This window comes from Zychaea mexicana (genome assembly GCF_025766255.1).
Source record: "Zychaea mexicana strain RSA 1403 chromosome Unknown BDB00scaffold_39, whole genome shotgun sequence".
NCBI classification, from domain to species: Eukaryota; Fungi; Mucoromycota; class Mucoromycetes; order Mucorales; family Lichtheimiaceae; genus Zychaea; species Zychaea mexicana.
In genome coordinates this window covers 83,249-97,093 of record NW_026516702.1, presented here as the reverse complement: position 1 = coordinate 97,093, position 13,845 = coordinate 83,249, and the positions used below count along the sequence as shown (strand labels likewise).

General features: G+C 43.9%; 5 protein-coding genes across 5 annotated transcripts; 3 read left to right on the top strand and 2 right to left on the bottom strand.

The window, feature by feature from the left end:
- Positions 1-760: 760 nt before the first annotated feature.
- Positions 761-1,979, top strand: BDB00DRAFT_939176 (uncharacterized protein; the record flags this gene model as incomplete). The annotated part of the gene is made up of 4 exons (XM_053129310.1): positions 761-833; positions 902-1,164; positions 1,244-1,343; positions 1,783-1,979. Exons 1-4 carry the CDS (start codon positions 773-775, stop codon positions 1,977-1,979), a joined length of 621 nt encoding a protein of 206 aa, XP_052979387.1. The 5' UTR covers positions 761-772.
- A 3,276-nt stretch (positions 1,980-5,255) lies between these two features.
- BDB00DRAFT_788176 (heat shock protein 70 family) lies at positions 5,256-7,058 on the top strand (the record flags this gene model as incomplete). The annotated part of the gene is made up of 4 exons (XM_053120769.1): positions 5,256-5,315; positions 5,375-5,455; positions 5,520-5,602; positions 5,669-7,058. 4 exons carry the CDS (start codon positions 5,256-5,258, stop codon positions 7,056-7,058), a joined length of 1,614 nt encoding a protein of 537 aa, XP_052979386.1.
- A 149-nt stretch (positions 7,059-7,207) lies between these two features.
- On the bottom strand, positions 7,208-10,623 carry BDB00DRAFT_824491 (uncharacterized protein). Its single transcript, XM_053123617.1, has 9 exons — positions 10,183-10,623; positions 10,028-10,123; positions 9,887-9,952; positions 9,649-9,807; positions 9,491-9,590; positions 9,209-9,420; positions 8,992-9,150; positions 8,621-8,925; positions 7,208-8,559 (listed from the first exon to the last, which is right to left on the bottom strand). The coding sequence occupies exons 1-9, from the start codon at positions 10,388-10,390 to the stop codon at positions 7,267-7,269; spliced, it is 2,598 nt and encodes an 865-aa protein (XP_052979385.1). The 5' UTR covers positions 10,391-10,623; the 3' UTR covers positions 7,208-7,266.
- A 5-nt stretch (positions 10,624-10,628) lies between these two features.
- On the top strand, positions 10,629-11,881 carry BDB00DRAFT_385789 (tRNA intron endonuclease). Its single transcript, XM_053117173.1, has 4 exons — positions 10,629-10,915; positions 10,978-11,204; positions 11,268-11,406; positions 11,462-11,881. The coding sequence occupies exons 1-4, from the start codon at positions 10,687-10,689 to the stop codon at positions 11,728-11,730; spliced, it is 864 nt and encodes a 287-aa protein (XP_052979384.1). The 5' UTR covers positions 10,629-10,686; the 3' UTR covers positions 11,731-11,881.
- On the bottom strand, positions 11,763-13,319 carry BDB00DRAFT_788174 (tyrosine aminotransferase; the record flags this gene model as incomplete). Its single annotated transcript, XM_053120768.1, has 6 exons — positions 11,763-11,870; positions 11,932-12,030; positions 12,093-12,176; positions 12,241-12,944; positions 13,015-13,119; positions 13,181-13,319. 6 exons carry the CDS (start codon positions 13,317-13,319, stop codon positions 11,763-11,765), a joined length of 1,239 nt encoding a protein of 412 aa, XP_052979383.1.
- Between the last annotated feature and the right edge of the window lie 526 nt (positions 13,320-13,845).

The following is a 13,845-nucleotide window of genomic DNA, read 5'->3' as shown; positions in this document are numbered from 1 at the left end:
GTGGATGAAAATTACCTCACAGTCAATCCCCTGCCCTTAACAACAACGGAAATTCCAAAAGTTTAAGGCAAAAACTCGACAAATGGAAGTAAAAGATTGATAAAGGTCATCTCGGATAAGGTACGACATGCATAGTAGACGCTTTATTGCATACAGCAATAATTATAAGTGAAGCGCATCTTTGTGCATATTTGTCACCGCTTTGGAGCGGAACCTTTGATAAAATATTTCAATGTAACATAACTGCCAGGTAGTTCCGAACTATTGTGGCCGCAGCTGGATTACTGATACGTACACAAAAACTTCCTTTTTGGAGGCGGTACAATGTATAACCGCTCCATTGCTTATTATACTCATACGCATTATGTATTCTAAGAAAGGTTACGAACTTTTTTTTGCGCCATACGTAGCTTGAAGCAGGAGAGTACACAGTGTGGGCTTTTTAGATCTCTAATGACAGTTTACCCCCATATTATAAAAATATACATAGGAGTGTATACAGCAGCATACGCACGGCATGTTCCACATGAATGCGGAAGTTTCCAACCTTTACGGATTTAGGTATCAGAGAAATGTACACTATAATACTTTGCAGGTTGGAGTAGCTTTACGGGCAATAGCTAGTTTTGGGCGCAAACGTCTAGAGCTCCCAACCATATATAACTAATAGACTAACATGACCGAGAACTAAAAGTAAGTCATATAATGGGGTTACTCCTCTGTATATTTCTGCTCTTTCCTTACCAATCTTATCTTTCCTCTACCCGTAAAAATGATAGCCGAGATTTCCAGCTCAAACACTACTTCCACTACTGTATATCCCTCCAACAAACGTAACAGTCCCGATGTTCCATTGAAAATACCACTTAGTTGCGCTATAGATAGCTTGCCATTTGTACAGTATCTCAGGTCCTTGCTCACTGGTTCATCCTCCATTCCGAGGCTACTGGTGACATGGTTGACAGGTTAGAGGCTTCTTTGTCCGAGGCACTTGAATTACATCCTCCAGTTACGGTCACGGTACACATCAATGACGATGGTAGCGCGTATATTGCTATGGACGATGAGAACCGGTCAGGCACACCGTTCATCTTCGAAATGAAAGACTTTCCATACAGTGGTGGTATATCTGAAGATTTGGCTCCAAGAGCATGTACACTTGCAGTAAAAATTACCCAGATGGTACCACACCCTAACTGTAAGCCTTCACTTGTAGTTCGAGTCGCACATGTTCCTTGTATAGTTCTCTTGCGGAACCATTGCTGTTGTCTGCTCGTTGCACTATTTCATCGCTGATTTACGTGGTCTGCTGGATTTCGTTGAAGTATGGGCTCAGCTTGCTCGTGAGCCTGTAGATAAACGAAGAATCCCGGTTGATTGGTCTCGTACTCCTGGACGAATTTTTCCGTCGCTCCGTAGTGAACCAAAAATGCCATTCCCAAACAATATCAGCTCAATACCGACAACGCTGCATCAGCACCACCTGTACGTACTGCATGGGAAATAACCGAGGACTCGCTGAGTCAACTGAAAGCAGCATTTATGCCACAAACCAAGAACCAATGGATTTCGTCGAGCGATGCACCTACTTCGCTTATTTTTGGTGCAATCACCCGCGCCCGTGAAAGTGGCAAAGTTTCAATAGGAGAAACACGATCCAGTTGCGAATCGCGAGCCGAAATTATTTCCATCGTGAGTGATTGTCGTTCAAAAGCCTCTAAGGATACATTGATCGCAGCCATTATTTTGGTAAATTTATCAAAATAAATAAAGTTGCTGTAGCACGAGACAACCTGCTTTCTCCCACATCGGAGGCAGGAGGCAAAGTGGCTCTCACCATCCGAAACGGTTTGGGCGCTCAGAACTCGGAAAAGACTATTGCTGATTATATCAGCTTCTTCGAATATCGGAAGGGCATCGATTTAAATACCTGGATGGTGGATGCCATCAGCAGCAGCTACTGTCGATTTGATCTCTAAGGCTCCAATATAGATTTCGGGTTTGGAAAGACCTTCCACACAGCGAACGGGACTGGCGGTCAACCTCACCCTGGATTTATAAATATGATACAGGATAAGGTGGAATCAAGCGGTATCGCCTTCGAAGTAGGTATCGAAGGTGAAAATGCAAGTCAGCTTATGTCAGATCCATTGCTGAATGAATACACTACTCCTTCATCAACGGTTATAATTTAAAAGTTCTAATTGTCGCGATATTATAGCTTACTCTTGTGAAACAATAAATAACAAAAACCAGCAGACATCCAAACATGGATGCTCTTAAGCAAACACTTACCTTGGAGTTGTGCCATTTTGCGTATTTTCTTGGAGGGATCAAGCTACTCGGTATATGATTGGGAACCACCCAATTAGATAGGAGGTCTTTGTCGGCCGTCTCCTTGATATATGGCATTTACATATAAGGCCAATAGGGGAGGGGTCTATTGAAGAGGTTATTACATCAGTCGAATGCCCTGTACAATCGAGTAGGAAAATATTAAGTTTGCGGACCACACCGCAAGATACAGTACTTGCAAATCTACTACGAGAAGGTACGTTCAAATTTCATAAGATGTTCCATGCGCCATAATCTATAGTAAAATGGCGTGAGTAACATAAATTTATAAATACATGACCCGACTAGTAGCACGCTAACCATGATACGTTGAACCCCCAGCGATTTACGACAAACGGGAGACGTTTAAGTAGTAAAACAATGATGGAACACCTTAAAAGGTATTGCAGAAGCCTAAGGAATGCATTTACCAGGAGTTGGAAAAGTACGAGTCCACAGTATTTTAGATACGTGGCGTACTTTCAATAACTACAGTACAAGCTGTTTTGATAACGCTCGCGTTATGTAGTCATGCTTCGTCCGTCATGATCAGCATCAATATTTGTCGTATCCTATTACATGTAGCCTTGAAAAAGAAGGATATGCTTCCAGTCGTCATATACATATAGCTAAAACGCAAACGGCTTTCCTAAAATACTTTTCTTTTTGTCTATCTATATCTTACAAAATGTCAATCGAGGATGCTACTGCTACTATTACTTCTGTATATCCTTCCGTAAGGCGCAAAAGGGCATTTTGTCCATCGAAGATACAGCTTTCGAGTTTGTATTCTGTTGCGCCCTCGATTCCAATAGCTCTTATCTGGCTTTTTCAATCGCCTACCTGTGCCATTGAACATGCGGCTGTCAAACTGTTAAGCTTTCTTGCAGAGGTACTCAAGTTATATTGAATCGACAGGATCGTCTCGAGCTAGGGTTGCCCATACTTTAAGAAATTAAGGAAACCGTGTGTAAATCAGCGAATATATGACTTATTGAGCAAGCAATGGCCAGTGTCTTACAAGGTAAAAACTGATATCAAAATTCATGAGCTTCTCATTAGTTAAACGAAAGTTGAGTAGATATCAGTCATAGATAGCCATTGCCTGAGTTACTTTTACTGTAAACATACTGTTTCCTGGAGCCAAGTTCGAACCAAATGGAAGAAGCCAGTCCTTTGAATATATCTCCCTTGTGTACGGTATGTCTTTTATCTCGAAAAGAAAGGAATTTCTTTGGCAAGTCTCCTCATCCATGGCACTATAAAGACCGGTTTCATGATCGTTGCTTAAAGCTCCTGCTACAGTATAGGTAAAACAATCCCAACCGACTGGCTTCGTGCCCAAAACGATATTACTCACGGGCTCAACATACACAGACTTTTTCCTGTTCATTCTGCGGCCAGTGTGTCCCCAAGAGCAGCAACAACTGATTCTGCAGTACGACCATATGCGCGTACAAAGTGGAAAATTACCTCAACCGCGTTAAAGCAGTTGAAGTTGGATCTTTCGCCCCAGTCTGGCAACCAGTGGACTACGACGAGCGATGCTTTTCCTTTTTTTTATTGGTGAGTCACCCGTGCTCGAGAAAACAGTAGTACACCAAGAGGACTAGAACGCTCCAATCCAGCAATATTTTTCGTGCAATTCCCATTGTTGTTGCGCGCGCGGTTTTACTTTCTCCGACGCTTGAATCAGCAGGACGAATCGCTCTTGCTAGTTTACAGCGGAAGTCAATGCTACTACACTGGCTCTCATTGTGTCCATCGTGTCCAACGAGACCAGTGATTTAACGAATTTATAAACTGATCTGCTTATCACTAATTGGTGCTTCTCGACCTGCAGCTGGACTTTTGGCTGGGGAAAGTCGTATGATTTATTAATGGACGTTGGAATCCAACCGGAATGTGCGACGCAGAACAAGGACTCCGGACTCCGGTGACGTATTTCTGTGGGTGTACCATGAAGCCAGCGCTGTAAAGCAACTCAAATCTGATCCATTGCTGGGTCAATATGCAGCTTTTCTATCGTGAAAAATATTGGAGCGATCTATATCGCAGGGCTGCTAATAGTAGACAATGTTTCTATGAACAGGATCTGAAGTAATAAATATTTAGGACTATTACATAACAGTGTTATAGAAATGTGCAGCAACGCTTATTATTACAAGTGTTTAAATAGCAAGGTAAAAGAGAAAAAATTAAAAGCCGGTGACACCTCGAATGATCTTACAGCACTGTTTTCCATTGCAGGATGTATACGTGCAATCAAATTGACGCATACAAGGAAAGATATGATATTTCAACAACGTTAAGGAATAAATACAAGATGATCTCAGTACCGGTAGCTAAAGTGGTCAATTTAAAGCAGAATGGTTCTTGGCTTTAGTCGATTTATGCCTGTGTGGACGTCTATCTAGTCGTCCCTTCACTGGGGCGTCCCTTCAAATGCTCAAGCTGATTATCGCTGGTTTTCTGGTTACATCCTGCTTACAAGTCAGTAAGGGTTACTAATAAAATACACCACATAATCCACAAAATACGCGAAGAAGCGTTCCTCGGGAATTAGACTGTCAAGCGCCGGTTATCGAGCACAAGTGCCCAGAAGAATCAGTAAAGAAATCCTGCATTTTCATTGAAGACGTAATTATAAATTTACTGTGTATCAACCCGTATGCTAAGTGCTTCTTATCCCATAGTATCATGTCGCATCCTCATATCTCGACGAATAGTCAAGAATAAGTGTGAGTCTCTTCATGGTCAAGCTTCTCCAAATGTGTTGTAAGGCGGTTGTAAATTCGCTTGGCCCCACCAAAACCTTTGTTTTAATTGGCTGCTGCCCTGCAAAATGAAAAAAAAAAAAAATCTGGCACAATTTTTTTTTCTTCTTCTTCGATATCCTCGTCACCCCTAATATCTTAACAATGAGCGTTATTGGTATCAACTTTGGCACTTCGTACACTTCGATCGCGTACTTGAACAAAGTAAGATCTAGCAAACAGTATAAGTACAGATTATTACCTTTATTAAAGTTTTATTAAAGGAAGGTCGCGCTGATTGTCTTGCCAACGAGGAAGGTGATCGTCAGATCGCCTCTGTACTTGCTTTCCATGGCGTCGAAGAGGTAAGTTTTGTTAGATTGAGCGATTTTGAAAGTTTAGGTTTCTCTAATGCGGGATTCTATTTAGGTTGTTGGTTCGCAAGCCAAATCTGACATTGCCCGCAACCCCAAGACAACTGTGGCTAACTTCCGTGCCGAGATTGGCAAGAGGTAAATTTTTTTTCGCATTCATCGTTATAACAAGGTTCTAATCGTTATATAAACACTCAGCTTCAGCCAAAGCGAGAACTTGCCCGGATCGGCAGCTCCCGTGATTGAGAAGGATGGACAGCCAGCTTATGCGATCTCGCTCCCTGAATCTGACGTCGTGTTTACTGCTGGTGAAGTGTCAGCCAAGTTCTTGCGTCACATCCGCGAGTCTGCTGAGGCTTTCTTGGGTACTCCCGTCTCTGGTGCTGTTTTGGCAGTTCCTTCCTACTTTACCGAACAACAACGCAAGGCCCTTACTGAGGCTGCCGAGGCTGCCGGTATCCAGGTGTTGCAATTGGTGCAAGAGTCTGCTGCTGCTGTGCTTGCCTATGAAACTGTGAACAAGAATGCAAACCAAGACAAGACGGTCGTTGTTTGCGATTTGGGTGGTCATTCGCTCGACGTCACTGCTTTAACGGTGCGATCGGGACTTTACTCTGTCTTGGCTACTGCTCACGATACGAAATTGGGCGGTTCCTCGTTGGATGATCTGTTGATCAATCACTTTGCAAACGAATTCAAGAAAAAGTCTAAGGTCGATATCGCATCGAACCGCAAGGCTCTTGCCAAGTTGCGTGGGGCTGTTGAAGTGACCAAGAAGATGCTTTCGAGCGCCAACTCTGCACCATGCTTTGTTGAATCGCTTGCCGATGGTCTTGATTTCCACAGCACTATCAACCGCATGCGCTTCGAGATTATGGCTAACAAGGTCTTCGCCAAGGCTTTGGATACCATCCGTGAAGTTTTGACCAAGGCTGATTTGGACGCATCTGAGATTGATGAGGTCATTTTGGTTGGTGGTTCTGCTCGTATTCCCAAGTTTGCTGTGAAAATCCGTGAAGTCTTCACTGCTGAGCATACCAAGGTACTCTCGGCCGAGTTGGAGGCTGATGAGGTCGTGGCTCGTGGCTGTGCCCTTCAAGCATCGTTGCTCTCCGGATACGAAAAGGAAGATATTGTGGCATCGCAGGAGCCTGTCATCACCGTTGCACCACACACCCAGAAGGCTATAGGCATTGTCAATGCAAACGGCGAGTTCGTCACAGTCATTCCTAGAGGTACCGCTTTGCCTGCCCGTCGCACCTTTGAATTCGCTAACGCTGCAGCTGGCCAGACACACGCCTACCTTGCATTGCACGAAGGTGACCACACTGTGGTGAAGGAGGAGATCCCAGTCGAGGCCATTGAAGTCGAGGAAGGTGAAGAACCTATTGAGGAGGAGCCCGAGATCGTTACGAAGGTTGTCACTAAGCCCGCTGCTTTATTGGTCGAGGCTTCCCTGCCATTGTCACAAGGCAAAGAAGCCAAGGGTAGTAAGATTGAAGTACAAATTACCGTGGATGTCGATAGCAAGCTGAGCTTGGTTGTAAGAGAAAAGAACGGATCAAATGTGATCAAGGTTGCTGGCAAGCAGTAAACAAACGAGCATTTTTACACATCTACTATAAATGGCATACAACAAGATGACCCTCACCCCACCCCACCCCACCAACAACCAAATAAACCCTTCCTCTAACCATCCCCGAAACAGACACGCATGTATAAGTAAATAGAGAAATCAATTTGTTTTTTATCGTAAAATGAAAAAAGCCTTTTCTTTGTCTTGTATATGTATCGGTTTGCGATTAATATGCTCGCGTAGGGGATGCAGTGGCTGCAACTGCAGGTGTCTGCTTGGAAAGAGTTTGTTTCATCGTGCTCACTTGCACCGACGTGTCTTCCAGCTGCCGCATTGCTTGACCCAGCGCGTCTTCTCGTTCATCCAAAGCCAACCGTAAATGCTGGATATCTTCCGTGTAGCTACCCAGCTGTTGTCTCAACACCTGAGCTTCATCGTACACCTTTGAGTTGGCCTGCTCAAGTTGGATGATCTGATCTTTGGCTTGATCCATTTGCTTGGAGGACGGAGCAGATAAGCTATCTGCCAGTTGGTTTGTCAAACTCGCGACCTTGTCTACATTCTCACGCACTTGTGCTTCGGCCTGCACTGCACGTTGATGAACGTGATCCAGTTTTTCAAGCGCTCGCTCATGAGCTCGATGTGCTTCTTCTGCGCGCTCCTGAGCTTCTTTGGCTCGATCTTCTGCTGAATCTCGCGCATTATGGTCGTGATGGGCTTGTTTATTCCTCTGTTGCAAGAGACGACGGGTTGTTTCGTTCTCCATCAGCGTTTCGGCCAGCCTCTGTTCAAGCACTTGCACTTGGTCGTCATCTGCGTGCTGATCGCCCTGCTGTCGGCGCCGTTCCATCAATCCAATGTATTTTGACTTGAAGTATGCGGCTTCCTGTAGCGCTGCTGTACGGATTCGATCGGTCTGTTGCACTTTTGTTGCCATAGCCTGATGCATCGTAGAGTCGCTAATATGTGCCTGTGTTCGCCGAAGTTCGGCTTTCAATGCCATGATTTCTTCTACCAAGGCATTGCTAGCCATTGGCTCATCACGAGGAGAGGTATCTTGAAGTCTCATCTTGCGCGCCATGGAAACTTCGCTACGCCACCACGGTTCTTTCTTTTTCATACTATGAATTATCACGTCTTGGGCCTTGACTTCCTTCATGAGTGACTCAAGTTCACTTTCGTCTTGCTCGGTCGGGAGTACATCAAAAGGAACATTCGCGGCAGCAGTTGTTGCAATGTGAGAATCTGGAAACATGGATACGGTATCCTTACGATATGTGTTGCCTAATGACACGCCTTCTCGTGATGGACGTGGTGGTCGCTGTGGTGAAGGGTTTCGTGCCGGGCTGGCTGAACGGGGCTTCTCGTCCTCTTTAGTTGGACCCAATTGTTCATTATGTTGCTGCTGCATATTGTCGTCTCCTGTTAACGGTAATGGTGATGTTGTACGAGGACGTCGAAGCGCTCCAGGTGGTACCATAGACATGTGTCTGGGTGGCCTTTGCGGGACCATGTTGGTCTAAAGTTTTTTAATCTTTCAATGGGATGACTTTTCATTATACTTCTCCTGAATGACATACCTGCTCAGGATGAAGCGAGCGGCGCCGGCTGGTATTATTAACTGCTGGAGTTGTAGAGGTAGTATTTTGGGTAGGGATATTGTTGTGTGCAGTAGCAGGTGTCGCTGTTGCATTCGATATGTTGTCTACATAATCTCTAGCTGACAGTGATTCTTCCATGTTAGGTCCAGGCGATGTTTGTTGTGGTATTTGCTGTAAACGTTCCACGCTCGATTTTGGTATTATTATTGCAGGGTTTGTATCAACTGAAGTAGCTGGCGATGGATTGCTAGCAGTTTGCGTCTCTGGCGGATAACGTATTTTTGCTATATAAGCAAGTGTGAGATTCACTTTACTATGTCAGAAAATAATTTATGGATACGTAAACATACAACAATCGAGTATGTGGACAAGATACGGCGATTCCTCCATTTTTCCTGTGCTCGATTCTCCTCCAAGCGCAACGATCTTATCGTCAACTGCAGTAAATGTCAGGCCAAACCGTGGAGTTGGTGAGGGTCCCATATTTTGGAACATAAACCAGCGGTGACCTATACATACGAAAACGACTTAGGGAATCTGTGATGCTTTATATGTAAATAAAATTACCTCGGATTTTGAATGCGCAAAGGTCACCAAGTTCATGACCATCAGGACCTCGACCACCAAACACGTACATTACGTCGCCGGCAAGAGCAGCATCACAGCCTTCTCGCGGCACCGGAATATAACCGACTGCCGAAATTTGGGACCAGTGTCGAGTATGAAGATCATACGCCCAAACATCATTATATAGGTGGTCACCATCAGTACCACCAAAACTTCACAATAACTTGGTTAGTAATATTCCTGCCTTTCCCTTTTTCGTGCCATTGGTTTAAACAAACTTACATATATACTTTATCATCAAAAACAACAGAGGCATGTCCCGATCGTCCTGCAGGACCTTCATTAGCAGATGCTATATGCTCCCATTGAGGATTTGTTTGATCTATTTGAGATGTTGAAGTTTAGCCTCTTTTATCTTTAGCACAATTATATATACTCACATGTGCTTGCGTTCAACACAAAAAGATCATCCAGGTAGCGGCCTGCCCGCTGACCGCCCCAGATATACAAGAGATTACCGCCTACGGCAATCGAGTGTCCTGACCGTTCGACAGGTAAACATCCATCCTTCATCTGGATGCGAGACCATTGTCGGGTGCCTAGTGGTTTTTACACAAATTTCGGTGTTAAAAAAATCATGCTAAGTATTTAGGATATTCATTTGCAATTGAAACTCACTGATATTGAGGGTATAAAAGTTGGGATCCCATTTTTCGTCAGCATTGCTAGGCTCACCTCCGTACACTGATCAATATGGGGTTATGAATTAGAATGAATCATATATGCTGGTAGGATCATTGGAATATAACGACAACATACACAAAACACAGTTGTTGCCAAGTGGAGCAATGACTGGATGCATACGTGGTGTGGGTACATCGCCAGTAGCATTTACAAAATTTGCAGACATATTATCTAGTAATTCTCTTGAGCAACGTGATCTTCTTTCCATAACACCCTTCGATCGAGCTTACTGGTATCAATAAGAAAAAGATCTTTCTTGGATTTATTATGCATGCCGCCAAACAAGATCAAGTTATCCGTGGGCAGGGCTGCTGCTGTAGCATGGCCAAAGCGCGGCAAGACATGCGACTGACTCCCAATCAGTTTACGCTGCGACCAAGGATAGATGCCGGTTTTGTCTCCTGCATTGTTCTTTGTGAATTTCGAGAAGAGCGACATGCGGAGATGATGAGCGTCAACTTTGTAGTGATGATCAGCTCTGAATAAATATAATATATGAAGGAAAGGACTGGGGATATACAGATAGTGACAAAAGTATTATTAGGAGAGACCAGCTTCCCAATACGCTGTTTGTTTCCAAACGAAGAGAAGGTGTAAGAGAGAAGGTACGAACAAGAGTGAGTGAGTGTGTACCTGCTTCTATTTGATGCGACACAAGAGCGGAGCGTCTGCAAAGATCGAGAATATGAAATTGTGTGCTACTCGACGACAGGCACTCCTTTGCCGTTTCACAAATGGAGCCAGCACCGCTTCCTGTACACCTTGCTGCAAGTCCGCGATCTTGGTTTGCCTCGTTGTTCCAATATACATCTGCGCCAAAATGGACAGGCACATTACTTGAATTCGGCTCAAGTGTTTGGATTCAGCATATCAATGATAATGATCCTTTTCAACTGGGGCTTTTTGGAAAAGGATCACTGTCGCGAGCTCGCCCAACTTGGAAATCGCGTACCATTGACACTGGTAAAAAAATGGCGCCGTAACATCATGTTCATTTTTGTGACTGAAATCTCAAATCAACATAGCTGCCAAGGATACTGTGTTTCTTGAACATATTACCACGGAACGACGAAGGATGAAAAGAACCCAGGATAATACCAAATCATCATCCTTCTCGACGGATGCATGGAGCCCCGAAGAAATAAAAGAAATGACAAGGAACCAAGACTATGAACAGTTATTGCTCGATTTCTATGAGTCTTTCTTTCTTGTCTATGCGTTAAATACTCTGAAGATCTATGATCCATCCGCGGTAAAGAGCCTCGTCTTTGCATGAAAATTCATAGAACTTTACTAAATGATCGTTTATCCACAGAAACTGCTCACCATTGATGATTGTTGGACCAGATTCTCGAACCGCATACCATCATTTGCAACACGCTATGCTGTTTATCATTATTATCGTAGTCTTGGATGGGCGCCCAAACAGGGATCAAAATTTGGCGTGGATTTCGGTAGGCAAAAGCAGATACCATGACATCGAATGGGTCGCTAAACGACTCTCCTTAGTGCTTTATCGGACTGGACGCAAGCATAACCATGGTGATTTTGCCGTTGTCGTGGTATCGAATAATGATGATGATGAGCGTAAGAAAATAGGTTGGAAAGAGTTACATCGCCTAAATCGGATCTGTACACAAGTAAAAAAGACATTGGTTCTTTGCTACGTAATCAAACCGCACCGATATGACGAGTCTCGCCCACAGTGTTTAGAATCATTCAAAGTACAGGAGTTGATAATTAAAAGGTGGTCTCCTGAGAGAAATCGTGAAAAATAATATTTTACAAGTAGTACAACTTATTCTAGTGTCTATTTGCGGTGTCTTGCGCAGAACTGAGCCATGCGTTCATATGCTTCAGCAAGGCAGTCTGCTGGTGGGGTGATTACAATGCGAATATAGTTGGGATAATCGAAACACTATTACGTTATGTTAATAATTGATCCGGTGAAACGCTAGCCCGCTCAATTTTTTTAGTACCTGTCCTGGCAAACATAAAACATTCTCTTCCGCAACGAGCTTCTGACTGAACTCTACGTCAGACGCGATGTCCTTGAATTTTTCAATATCGATGCCAACCTATACCAGCTTTGTGGTTACTAACAGATCAACAATGCGTTTGTTTTCCAGTGAAAGATTACCATCATGTACATGGCACCTTGGGGCGTTACTGGGTTCAACCCATCAATATTAGATACTGCTGAAAGGCTGAGGCTTGTGTTGTGCTAAGAAAAAATAGGTAGAGGTCAGTTTTGAAAAGAAATAGAACTGTGTTTTAAAAAAGCATACCTCCAACTGCTTGATGGTATCATCATAGAAGGATTGCGGCGTATGATGCAAGATATCATCCAATGCACCTTGGGAAGCCGAGTTTGGACCGAGAATAACTTGCGACAAGTTCAACAAACCCTCTCGGACTTCCTTGTTTAAAACATCATGACGATCCTGGATCAAGATCCACCCGACACGCCATCCAGGTACGAGCCATTTCTTGGCCAAGCCGCCGACCGACAGGATGGGCACATCTTGCGTAAGCGATGCCATTGGGTGAAATGTATTGCCCTCAAATACCAAATCACAGTAAATCTCATCAGCAATGATGGGAACGTGGTGCTTGGCAGCCACGGCAAGGATGGCTTCAAGGTGCTCGCGCGGGTACACAGATCCGCATGGATTTGATGGGTTATTGACCAGAATGGCAGCAGTATTGTCATCAATCAATGATTCCAAGTGTTCAAGGTCAACTTGCCAGTTTTTCTCAGGCATTAGGCGATAGTAGCGGCCCTCAACCTGCTTGATATCAGCCAAGCTGCGATACAGCGAGAAGCCGGGGCAAGGAAGCAAAATGTTTTGGCCGGGGTTACAGAGTACGTTAAAGCAAATTTCCAAAGCACCCGAGCAACCGTTGGTTAAGATTACATCATTAGCCGTAAGTGGCGCCTTATCCGGGATTCCGAACTTGCGAGCGACAGCGTCTCGGGCTTGCACGGTACCTTCAATGAAGACAACAACTCAGTAACTGGCTGTACAGGTCTTTGTTAAAGTAATAACAGTTGTATATACCATGAGCAGGTGGATAGCCATTGTGTTTGAACGTATATAATTGCTTGGCAATAGCATCATTGGCACTTTGGTCCACATTGAAGTTACCGAAAACGGTTGGATCGCCTGATGAATCATGGGTCTTAAGTACATGTACTTCGAAATCCTTTTTAAATAATATACGTACCAACAGACAGACTTATGAACGACTTTTGGGCTTGGGGATCAACCTTCAGTTTATCAACGATTTGGCGAATGGGATTATGAGCGCGCTTTGACACGTTTGAAGAGCGTACGTTCCAGGCATTACGATTGTTTCCGGCCATGTCTAGGAAGTTGCGGTATGTTTTCTGACAGTGGAAGAAAGAGAAAAGCCAAAACTGCCAAACGCGCGAATAAAATAGGCACATTTTTCCCACGCGACGTAATGAGTGGGATATGATCCACAGCGCATCGACAATGACACAGTCACCAAAGTTACATCAATCTTTCAGTTATTTATAAAGTTCAACTTACTGTAGATAATATCTTTTTATTAATAGCACTATTAGTAGTTACTTGTCTGCAATCGCAATCCTGATGAAGAATTTGTGGTAAAGGAAATTTGCTACTTGACTCCTAGTGCCTCTGATAGTTTGACAGAAATGCGTTCAATGCAACCATATACAGCCGCGGGTTACTGATACTTATTGCGCCAAGTTTGTGCGTCTACGACATATGAGCAGAGACCATCCTGGTATCAACGCTGCTTTTAGCCATTATTAAACACTGAATGGATGTTTGCGTTTATGTTGCTTGACTAATAAACATTTGGGTATATATATTCGATCAAAAAGCTCCGTAAAACTTATG